The following is an 11069-nucleotide window of genomic DNA, read 5'->3' on the forward strand; positions in this document are numbered from 1 at the left end:
TGTTTTTCACATAGAGAGGTTACCTGCTCAACTTTTATCTTCTTAGAGTTTTGGAAAAAAAGCCATTTTCTCTTAGAGTTGTTTTTAATTATTGGACCATAGCTATTAATTATCAGGTCAGTTCCTCCCTGAAGAAGAAAAAAAAAAAAAAAGGAAATGTAAATATCTTGGCCTTAGAGATTTCAGCTTATCACAAATATTACACAAAAATTTTATGTTTTTTAAAAAAATCACAGATATCACTATTTCTTCAGGCAGAACACAACATATTTGGGGCATCTGTTAGTGATCAAAAAGAACTACAATGGGTTATTCTTAAGATGTACGTATGTTTACATAAAATTACTTTCTGCAAACACCTAACAAAAACTAATATAGACACATACAAGCAGAAGTATTTGGGGTAAAGTATAATGATTCTAAAACTTATTTTCAAATGAACCAGCAAACAAAAATTAGTTCATTTTCCAAACTTGTTTCTCTCCTTCACGTCAGGTCTCCACTGCTCTGCTTCTTTCATTTTTTTTTAAAGATTTTAAAAATACCTTTATTTATTTATATGTGGTGCTGAGAATCAAACCCACTGCCTCCTCACAAATACTAGGCAAGTGCTCTTCCACTGAGCCACAACACCAGTCCCTGCTTCTTTTTTTATTCTTCCTTTTTCCCTCCATATCCTTACCCTTTCTCATATGTACTTCCAAACTCACAACAGAAGCACAGTATGTTTTACCATTATTTAAACTTATTTCAAACTTTTCAATTCTAATGTTTTAGATTAATCTGAAATAAGCTGAAAGACCTGATTTGTATCAGAATGTAAAAGCTAGGGTCTGTGGTTATAAAGTTCAACAGTGGAGAGAATTTCCCTAACATTTGTAAGATTCCAGGTTCCATTCCCAAGACTGCAAAAAAAAAAAAAAAAAGCTAATTTATGGTTGCAAACAAGACAATAGAAGTAGCAAAAATCAATTCAGTATTATTTCTTCATAACATTGTATATGCTAGCACTGTGCTAGATATAAGTGAATCTGTTAAGTATAATTATATAAAATTTAATATAAAAATCGACTGAATTTTTAACATATTTTTTGTTAGTCTCAACTTTAGGAAAGGGTTAGGGAAGAACTTTTCTTCAAAGTCAAACAGTAAATATTTTGGGTTTTTCTCAATCCCCTGCCAAAAAAATGACCCTTTAAAAATATAAAAAAATTCTTGGTTCAGGGCACTGCCACACAAAAACATATTGGCCTGTAGTTATAGCACATTGGTTATGGGAGATATTGTAATAATGTACAATATCTAACGTTGCGATGTGGTGTCCATGATGCTGACCACTGTACCATTATTATATATACTGGCAAAGATACTAAGTCATGTCCTCCAAGGACATTTCTTTACTACATCCAACTAACTTGGGCCACAAAGGGTAGGATCTTTAGATTTCTATTTAGATACTCCATATTTTCAAAAATATTCTTTAGACGTGGGATGTTCTGATAATCAATTCAGTTCAACAATCAACCAGACTAAATGTAAAATGGATTAATAAAAAACTGTCCATCCGGTAAATATACGATAGTCCAAATATAGTAAATAGAAAGACTAATGACCAGGATACCTCTACTTAAGACATCACCATATGATCCCATGTAATTGGATCTGTGCTACCTTTTCACTTCTTTCTCTCATATCTATCTATACACACACACACACACACACACACACACACACACACACACACACATATATATATATATATCTTTTATCTATTCCCATCTTCTTCCAGGCATTTTATGTAAGAAAGGATTTGGGTAAAAAAGATTTTTTGGGGGGGTGGGTACTGGGGATTGAACTCAAGGGCACTCAACCACGGAGCCACATTCCCCAGACCTTTTTTGTATTCTGTTTAGAGACAGGGTCTCACTGAATTGCTTAGCACCTCGCTTTTGCTGAAGGTGAACTTTTTCTTCTATTTCATTAAGAGAAATATATATATATATATATATATATATATATATATATATATATATATATATAAAATACATTCAACATAAAATTTTTGTAAGTTAATTTTACATTTAAAGGAAAGAATCAAGGGCAGCATGATGCAACAAATCCTCCCTCAGCTCAATACCTTTGCATCAATGAAGTTGTTTGGCATAATCATTGGCATTAAGGAGTCTTCATTTTCTATAGCTCTTTCCAGGTTCTTTCCTACTTCATTTCCACTAGCTAAGGAGGCACTGGTACGAGACAACTGTTGAGTTCCATTCTGTGCTGTCTTGGAAGCAGATGATTTCCTGAAATATTGTTAAGAAGATGTAGGCAAACGTACCCAATTTGGCCCATATTCACAACTTTACAAACCATGGAGTTCTTCAATGCCCATTTCTCAGATATCTTCAGAAACCAAAGATTCAATTTTATTATTTCTTTATTGGTACTGAGAATTTAACCCAGGGGCACTTAACCACTGAGCTACATCCCCAGCCTTTTAAATTTTGAGACAGAGCCTCACTAAGCTGCTTAGGATCTCTCTAAATTGCTGAGGCTGGCCTTGAACTTGTGATCCTCCTGGGCCACCGGACTCACAGGTGTGTGCCATGGCGCCTGGCCCAAACATTCGATTTTTACTCCAACAATTGCTGCAAACTTTAATTGAAGAAACCTCTTCACTTCTTGACTTAGCATCTGCTTGTATAAAATTATTTTCTACAAGCAATAAAAACCTTTATATTTATGAAATGCCATTATCAATTATTGTGGTTTATCATTTATGCAGAATAAATTTTATTACCTTATATTTTCCCCTTCAAGTCTATAGACTGTCACACTAACCTAGCAATTTTCTTGCCAATTAATGATGGTAAATTTATAGTAGCACTTCTGCAAAATTTGCACATCCCCAAAACAATGTGCATAAATATTTTACATAAAGTTCTTAAAGCAAAAAAATTGGACAATAAAACTGTAAAGCCAGTTCATTATGCACAAAGATGTTTGAACTTTTTCATTAATATGTTTTGCAGACATCTTTCTACGTAAATAAGTACCAAACTGAAAAATCTATGCCAATTGAGGGAGATTATTGAAAAACAGACTGATTTTGTTTGTTTGTTTGTTTAAGAAAGAACCTTAAATAAAACAAAACAAAGAAAGTATCTTGCTGGGAGTTCTCAGCAGCTTGGGAGGCTGAGGCAGGAGGACTGAGAGTTCAAAGCTAGCCTCAGCAATTTAGCAAGGTTCTGTCTCTAAATAAAATATTAAAAGGGGGCTGAGGATCTTGCTCAGTTGTTAAATGTCCTTGGGTTCCATGCTTGGTACCAAACCAGACAAACAAAAAAACTTCAGAAAATTAATGAAAGCAAATGACAAAATTTTTATAAAAAGTTAAAAATAGTCACATTCACTAAAGGCAAGTTACTAGTGAAAATTTAGTCAGTCAAACCACAGATGGAATTGCCTAACAGAGTTTATAGATTAAACCCCTAATTCTTATTCATTATGCATTTGTCTTAATCCTTGTATAGAGATTCCCAATCATATGTCCTATGCTGTTCTTAGTGACTCAGGCAATTCTTGTATTGCTATTTAAACATGAAATATTCCAGATAATAAAGAAACCTCTCAAGAAGCAGATACACCAGATTAAGGTTCCATTAAATCCAAAACCCAAACCAATCTCAAAGGTTTACTTTGTGCTTCTCAAAATACTAAGGAAATGAGGAAACTGGGTCCTCATTTAATATTTTATTGGCATAGTAATTGTTTTCAATTGGCAAGAAAATAATCACCCCACAAAATGAGCATATGCTAAGTTGTGAGAACCCAGTAACCCTGCATTTATTTTAAAGTGGAAAAATTCCAGTTATTCTACAGGGTACTTCATTTCAATTTGTTTCCTATGGTTAGTACAATTTAAATGTTTTTTTTTTTTTTTTAAACTATCCATCATCTCCAGCAATGGACACATACCTGGCTTTACTTCGGTATATCAAGATGAGCACACAGATGAGGATGCAGGTCAAGGCTATGCCAACACCCACGGCAATGCCTGTCATTGACTTCTGGTCCAGATGGTAATAGCCTGAATAAACTAGAGGGGGAGCACATTTACTCAGATCAATCAGGAAAAAATATTTTATTTATCTTAATTCTCAGGGTAGATATTTGCTTTTCTATAAATTCTCTTCCTCTCATAGGAAAGTATTGATGTTATCCATATCTACACAGAAAAGTCATGAATTAATCTTCTAATTAGGATTTTAGAAATCAGTGTTTTCCAATATAAAGATTCTGTTTTAGATATCATATTATTATATGTAACATGAACATTAATTCATAACTTACAATACTAAAAGGCACAAAACAGATGCTCTTTAATGGACAAAGAATAGCTTTCATGTCATGTTGCCTTAAAAGTGGTTTGTAGGTTGAAGAGTAGTGTTCACCTATGCACATGAGAACAGGGTTTCTGAAACTTTACTGCGCACATGGTTCAGAAAGAGATAGGCTAAAATGAAGATTCTGGTTCACTAAGTCTGGGGTGCAGCCTGTGATTCTGCATGTTAATGCTTAACTGATATCCATGATGCTGGTTCCCAGATCACTCTAAACAGGGTATCTGAGAAGCAAACATGAATCCTGTTTTCCCCTTCCTCTGATTAGATGGTAGCTACAGTGGCTACCTTCTTTCTCTTCCTAAAAAAGACTGCCCTGCCCTTCTCTCTCTCACACACACAGCACTGAAGGACTTTTCTGTGGAGCTAAGGATCCTTAATCCTTTCTTAAGTTTATCAGGCATTTTTTCCTTTTAACGTTGTCCCTACTTCTCCAAAGAAGGGGAGGAAAGGGAGGGGTCTTGAACCACACTTCCTTCAGGTGGAAAGCTGCACTGGAGTGAGGGTGGCTCTTTAAAGATAATTTTTCCAATTGCTTTTCTGGAGAGAAACAACTTTCTTTCCACAAAGGCTGTTTTTCTGTGGTGAAAACTCTTAATGAAAACCATGTTCTTCTGAGACTGAACTCCACAACCACCCTTGTGGTTTACTTCTGTGGAATCTCCCAGGAAGCTTGGTCTCTTCTGTTTATAGGTGGAGCAACTCCTCTACCCTGGTGGTTGCTCAACTGGGAAAAGAAATGATTGGGAGCATAGTGGTCTGAAAACTGCAGTTAATTCTGAGGTGATTTTGCCTCGTAGGAGTACAAAGAAGAGCTATGCAGTCTTATAACATCAGAACCTCGCCAGTAATAATTTTAACAAACTGAGTGTAGGTTTAGGGATATGGCAATTGTATGAGCTGAAAGAAGTATAAGGAAACTGAAACTTCTTTTTTTTTCCTTAAGGAAAAAAATCAGGGACGATGGCAGTATACAGACCTTTGGCATCAGCAGAATCCAAACGCTTGGGCCTCTGATTTGATTCAGAAGTTTCCTTGGGAAGTACTGCCAGCTCTACAGAATTTGAAAAGGGTCCTTCTCCCACCTCATTGGATGCTGATATCTTGACAATGTATACATTTCCTGCCACCAGGTTTTCTAGCAATGCCATAGTTATTGCCCCTGTAAATACATGAATTTAAAATTAAGTACACTTTTACAATCATGCAAACATGGTTCTTTATTTTTATAATATTTATCCAATTATAAAAATGGCATATTTTCATTATAGTACATTTAGAAAATATAAATAAAAACAAAGTTACAATTTCCCATTGTTAACATTATAATGTTTTGTATGTATGCAAAAACATGTATGAACACATATTTACTGCATTCATTTTTATATCTTAGAGTTTTCACTTAACATTGTATTTACCTATTTAAAATAACAGGTTTATATTATTTATATTATGTGTGTGTATACATATGTAAAGTTTTACTTTTTTTAGAAGGCATAAAGAACATTTAATTATGTGACATTTCAAACACATATAAAGAGACAAAGGCACACGTAATAAACCTAGATCAACAATTATAATCTAAAAATCCAATGTTAGGAGTTTTTCTCCTTATCAGAAGTGTTTAAACTACTTATGGTAATAGCTACGATAGATGATCTTGTTCTTTCTTCTTAAATGAGAAACAACACAATTATTTTTGAAAGCATGAAAGTATCTTTCATGCATCTATCATTATCTCAGATTTCTTCAAGGTAAAGAGGAAAGAAAATGCAAAGTTCCTTCGGAACCTCAAAGTGCTGAAGACCCAGATGTCAGATTATCAAAATGACCACAAGCAATCTGGCTAAAGTCTACTTCTCTCCAAAAATAATCATCATTTGAATTTGCATATAATATGTAGTTTCTACAGGTATTTTCTCTTTGGCATAATTGCTAACAAGGATTCCTGTCTGGGCCCTGCCATTTCTTGAGGGGTCTTTCTGTTTTGTTCTGTCACTGCACTGAAGGATATTTCTTACAAGAGACTGCCACCCTAGGAACTACTCCTAATGTTAGGAAATTCAACCACAATTCAACCAGCACTGCCTTTATGGGTGGATGTGCACAGGAAATTCTAGCTTTCCTGGGGGTTTCATCTTTCTCCTAAAGCAAGGCATCCTGACAATAGTTTCAAAGGGCTCAAAATAGCTTGTTGCAGTCACCCCTAAGCCAGAGTTGGCTGCTCCTGCAAGTATGCTGAAGTGAAGTGTGGGGTGATCTCAGAGCCAAGGTCATAACACAGAGGCTACCTCTGAGGTCACATGGTAGTGGGAGGCAGCCGAACCACCAGTGGCAATGCCAGGAGTCTGACACCACTTGTTTTCATGTTCTCTGGTTGCATTGGCCTCAAAAAGAGTGTGAATTATTTGAGTACACAACTGTTAAATAAACAAACTAACCCCTATTTAGAATCAGGAAGAGTTATTATGTTCTTAGGCAGATACATTAAAAAACAAAGATGTATTTGTGACATGTTACAATCAGCTAGAAGGAAAACATTTCACTTTCTTCAAAACTGAGATATAAATAAATAGTTTCCTTTTTATAATAGAATAATTAAATTTTTACAAATGCTTGGCAAAAACCAATTGTACCAGAAATTAAAAGTCTTTTCTTTTAATTCAAATTTTATAAATGGATCAGCAGTCACTTCCCCCAAGAAAAAGTATCTTCATTTAGAAAAAAAGGAAACTATAACATTCTAGTTCCCCTATGACAGACTCAAAGCATTTCCCAAAGGTAAAACTGATCTGACTGTCCCCATATTCTCTCAGCAGACTATTTCTGAGTGTGATGATCTATCCACTGACTTATACACAATTGACAATTCAGCTAGACCAGGAGTTTCACAGATCTTCAGTGTGAGAGGCACAGTGCTGGACCAATGTGGACCCATTCTTGGCATGGTGCCAAGTCATCTGTGACTTACAATGGTACCTTCTTTGTGGGGAAATACTTCCCACCTCATTTGATTATTATAAGAATTAAACTAGGGCTGGGGATGTGGCTCAAGCGGCAGCAAGCTCGCCTGGCATGTGTGCGGCCCGGGTTCGATCCTCAGCACCACATACAAACAAAGATGTTGTGTCTGCCGAAAACTAAATAAATAAATAAATAAATATATATTTTTTTATCATCATCTTTTTTTTTGTATATATATTTTTTAATTTTTTATTGTTGGTTGTTCAAAACATTACAAATTTCTTGACATATCATATTCCACACTTTGATTCAAGTGGGTTATGAACTCCCACCTTCCCCCCATACACAGATTGCAGAATCACATCAGTTACACATCCATTGATTTACATATTGCCATACTAGTGTCTGTTGTGCTCCGCTGCCTTTCCCATCCTCCACCCAATAAATAAATATTAAAAAAAAAAAAAAAAAAGAATTAAACTAACCCTGGCAGGTGTCTGACATGAGTGTATATGTACAAAAAAAAAAAAAAAAAAAAAGCTTGCTTTCTCACTCTGATTTCTCCTCTTCTACTTCTGGTGGATAACAAAAAAAAATGTTTTTCATATCTGAACATTTTAAGTTTGATACCAGAATGCTCTGTACAAGGCAATTTTTAGCTGAACTTACATTAAATGGCAGCTGAACAGTATAAGTTTTTTGTGACCAAAGACTATTAATTTAATTTTTAGTGTTTATTTTTTAGTTTTCGGCGGACACATCTTTGTTTGTATGTGGTGCTGAGGATCGAACCCGGGCCGCACGCATGCCAGGTGAGCGCGCTACCGCTTGAGCCACATCCCCAGCCCCTATTAATTTAAAATATGAAGACAGAGGCTATCCAACCTCTCCACTTGGATATCTAAGAGGCACCTCAAATCAAACATGTTTAAAATCAAACCCTTGATTTCCCCTCACTGATTTGGTTCTCTTTTTCTCACTCCCTTCCCCTGCCCCACCGTCTACCAGCAAGCCTGGTAGGTTTTCTTTCAAAATTTGTTCCAAGAGCTTCTTGTTCACTTCACTATCACTATACCCTGTCCATACCCACATCAACTCTCACAGGTAGACCTGCCTATTAAATGGTCTCCTAACTTTTGCTCTCATCTCTTCATACTCAACTTTTCAGGTAGTTTGCCTAGAACAATCCTTCTAAAATGAAGATCGAATCAGTAGTCTCCAATATCTTCCCTCTTAAAATAAAATCCATGATTCACAAAATCTGGTCTGTAAGATCTGCCCTGGTTACCTCCTTCTCTCATTTCTTACTGCTTGCTTTTCCCCTCACTCTAACTTTCCTGGCCTTGTTTTTCCTCAAGCCCTCTGCCTCAGGGTCTTTGCACTTTCCTCATATACCAATATGGCTATGCTACATGTGGTTTCTTTGTCTGTTTCCCCATTTCATCTTTCTTTATATCATTTATGACACTACCTGAAAATGTAGACATTTGTAAAAATGTTTGTTACCTGGGATACAAGCTCCATTGGGGGGCAGGGATTTTTGTTTGTTTTGTTTTGTTTTCACTGTGGTGGTATAGCAAGTTCCTAGAACAGAGCCTGGCACATGGTAATTACTCAATAAAACTTTGTTTAATAAATGAATATGTTCCTACTATGAGTAGTCAAATTCTTTTGGCGAACACTGAATTAAATGGAATCCTTTATTATAGAATTTCAAATTTCCAATGTGAACCTCTAATAGGAGAACATGGTGATTCTCAAACTTATTTACAATCATGGAAAAAATTTTTCTGAAGGAGGAGCATCTTTATAATCTCAGGAAAAACATAAAGAACAAAGTTAAGGAATTGCTGAGACAGGGCATAATTTTCTTCCAATGTCTTTTAGATTTAAAACTAATTGAGTAGTTTGTGCTGATTTATAACATACCAGGAAGGTAAAGGCTATAATTTCTGATCCACTTTAAATTACATGCAAGTATGACATGGTACCACTTTTTTGCTCCACCATGCTTCCTTGTACCATTTTTAGCCACAAATACCATGTACTCACCAGAAATACTTTTGATTCATGAAAAAGTCTTATTCCATTTGGTATTAAATATGCAAATTAAGTATATAAATATATATAAAGCTAATATATATATTATTATATATGTAGTAGAAAAATACATTCTTCTTTTCCTCCAATGTTTTCTATATTTTTGCCTTTCTAAAAGTTCCAATGTTTAGAAAAGACAATTTTACATTTATTTTTTCTTCAAATATCATGTTGTATTTTTTTCATTAAATATGAATCAATTCCTTTATATTTTTCTCTCAAATAAGTACAACTGTTTTTTACTTATGCTGTTTATTTGTTCTTTATGAATCACTGGCATTAGCTATGAAAAGGGTTTTCTGCATTCAACAAACGATAAAAGCTTTTCACTGAGACTGTTTCTTAAGATTGCATCAAGCAGCATGTGAGATTATTCTTTCTTGTGCCTGATTATAGTTAGAAAAGTTTACATAGCTGTAAAAACCTGCTATTACAATCCATTTTGCTATGGAGACATCAATAAAGTAAAAAATGTTATTTTTTGATTTTTCAAACTTAAAAATGAATGAACTTGAAAAGAGAACAAATATTGTTTCTTTTTTGGCAGGTACAAAGAACTAAAAGGTATTTGTTCATGTGATCAAAATTCCTTTTTTTTTTTTTTTGAGAGAGAGAGAATTTTAATATTTAGTTTTTAGTTTTCGGCCGACACAACATCTTTGTTTGTATGTGATGCTGAGGATCGAACCCAGGCCGCACGCATGCCACGCGAGCGAGCTACCACTTGAGCCACATCCCCAGCCCATGATCAAAATTCTTATTAAAGACTCTTCCTCATTAAGTCAGGTTTGTCATTTGGTTAAGTATTGCATCAATAAGCCATTTTGGAACTGAAAAACTGAAACTGAATTAAACATTTTTGGAAAATGATAGGCTGAGGCATTTTAGTGAATTTGCCCAATGAATCATGCCTCCATCTGCTCATTCCTTTTGGATGCCCCATCCACAAAAACTTTGGGCTTGGCCATGTGAGTTGCTCTGTCCAGTGGGATATCCGTGACTGTGATGCAAGTAGAGGTTCATAAAGGTTTGATCCTGGGGCTTTCTCCCTCTCGTTCTGATTTTGAAACCCTCCCTTACTGTTTTGAGATTCTCACACCCTATCCAAACTGAGATGGCTGCATTCTCTTGAGAGGCCAACAGAACTGCCCAGCTGATTCTAGTCGAAACTGCTGACTGAAGGAATTATTAGAAAATAAATAGTTAAGTTTTAGAGTGGTTTGTGAGGCAGCAATAGTGATGAACAAATGTAAAGTTAATAGCTATCAAATACTTACTACTTTCAAGTCTCTTCAGTAATCAGGAAACCAGGACTTAGTGAGCCTTCTGATATTGAAAACTATGGATATACAATTATCGAAACTCCAGCTAAAGTTAACATTCACTTACTTTACAATTACATGCAAACAAATGTTTTTAAAGTTCACCTTCTTATTTAGGAAAATATTCCCCTTCAATGGTAAACTTTGTGTTGAAATGTCCAACATTGTATTATGTTTACAATATGTGGATGGCCAACAAAATTCCTTTTTTAAATAATATTCTTTTTAGTTATAGTTGAGCATGTTTGATTTGTTTATTTTTATGTGGTGCTGAGGATTG

General features: G+C 35.0%; 1 protein-coding gene across 1 annotated transcript in view; it reads right to left on the minus strand.

Moving 5' to 3' along the window:
• The window catches only part of Prtg (protogenin), a 121127-nt gene that overhangs the window by 3464 nt on the left and 106594 nt on the right, over positions 1-11069 (minus strand). Inside the window, exons 16-19 of the mRNA XM_046461813.2 lie at positions 5383-5565; positions 3979-4099; positions 2138-2303; positions 24-128 (exon numbers count right to left, since the gene is read on the minus strand). Coding sequence (XP_046317769.1) covers positions 24-128; positions 2138-2303; positions 3979-4099; positions 5383-5565 — 575 coding nt within the window. The remainder of the gene's footprint in view (positions 1-23; positions 129-2137; positions 2304-3978; positions 4100-5382; positions 5566-11069) is intronic.

Source organism: Marmota monax, unplaced genomic scaffold (genome assembly GCF_021218885.2).
Source record: "Marmota monax isolate L192 unplaced genomic scaffold, Marmota_monax_Labrador192_F-V1.1 WCK01_AAM20220418_F8-fsc00001, whole genome shotgun sequence".
Lineage (NCBI taxonomy): Eukaryota > Metazoa > Chordata > Mammalia > Rodentia > Sciuridae > Marmota > Marmota monax.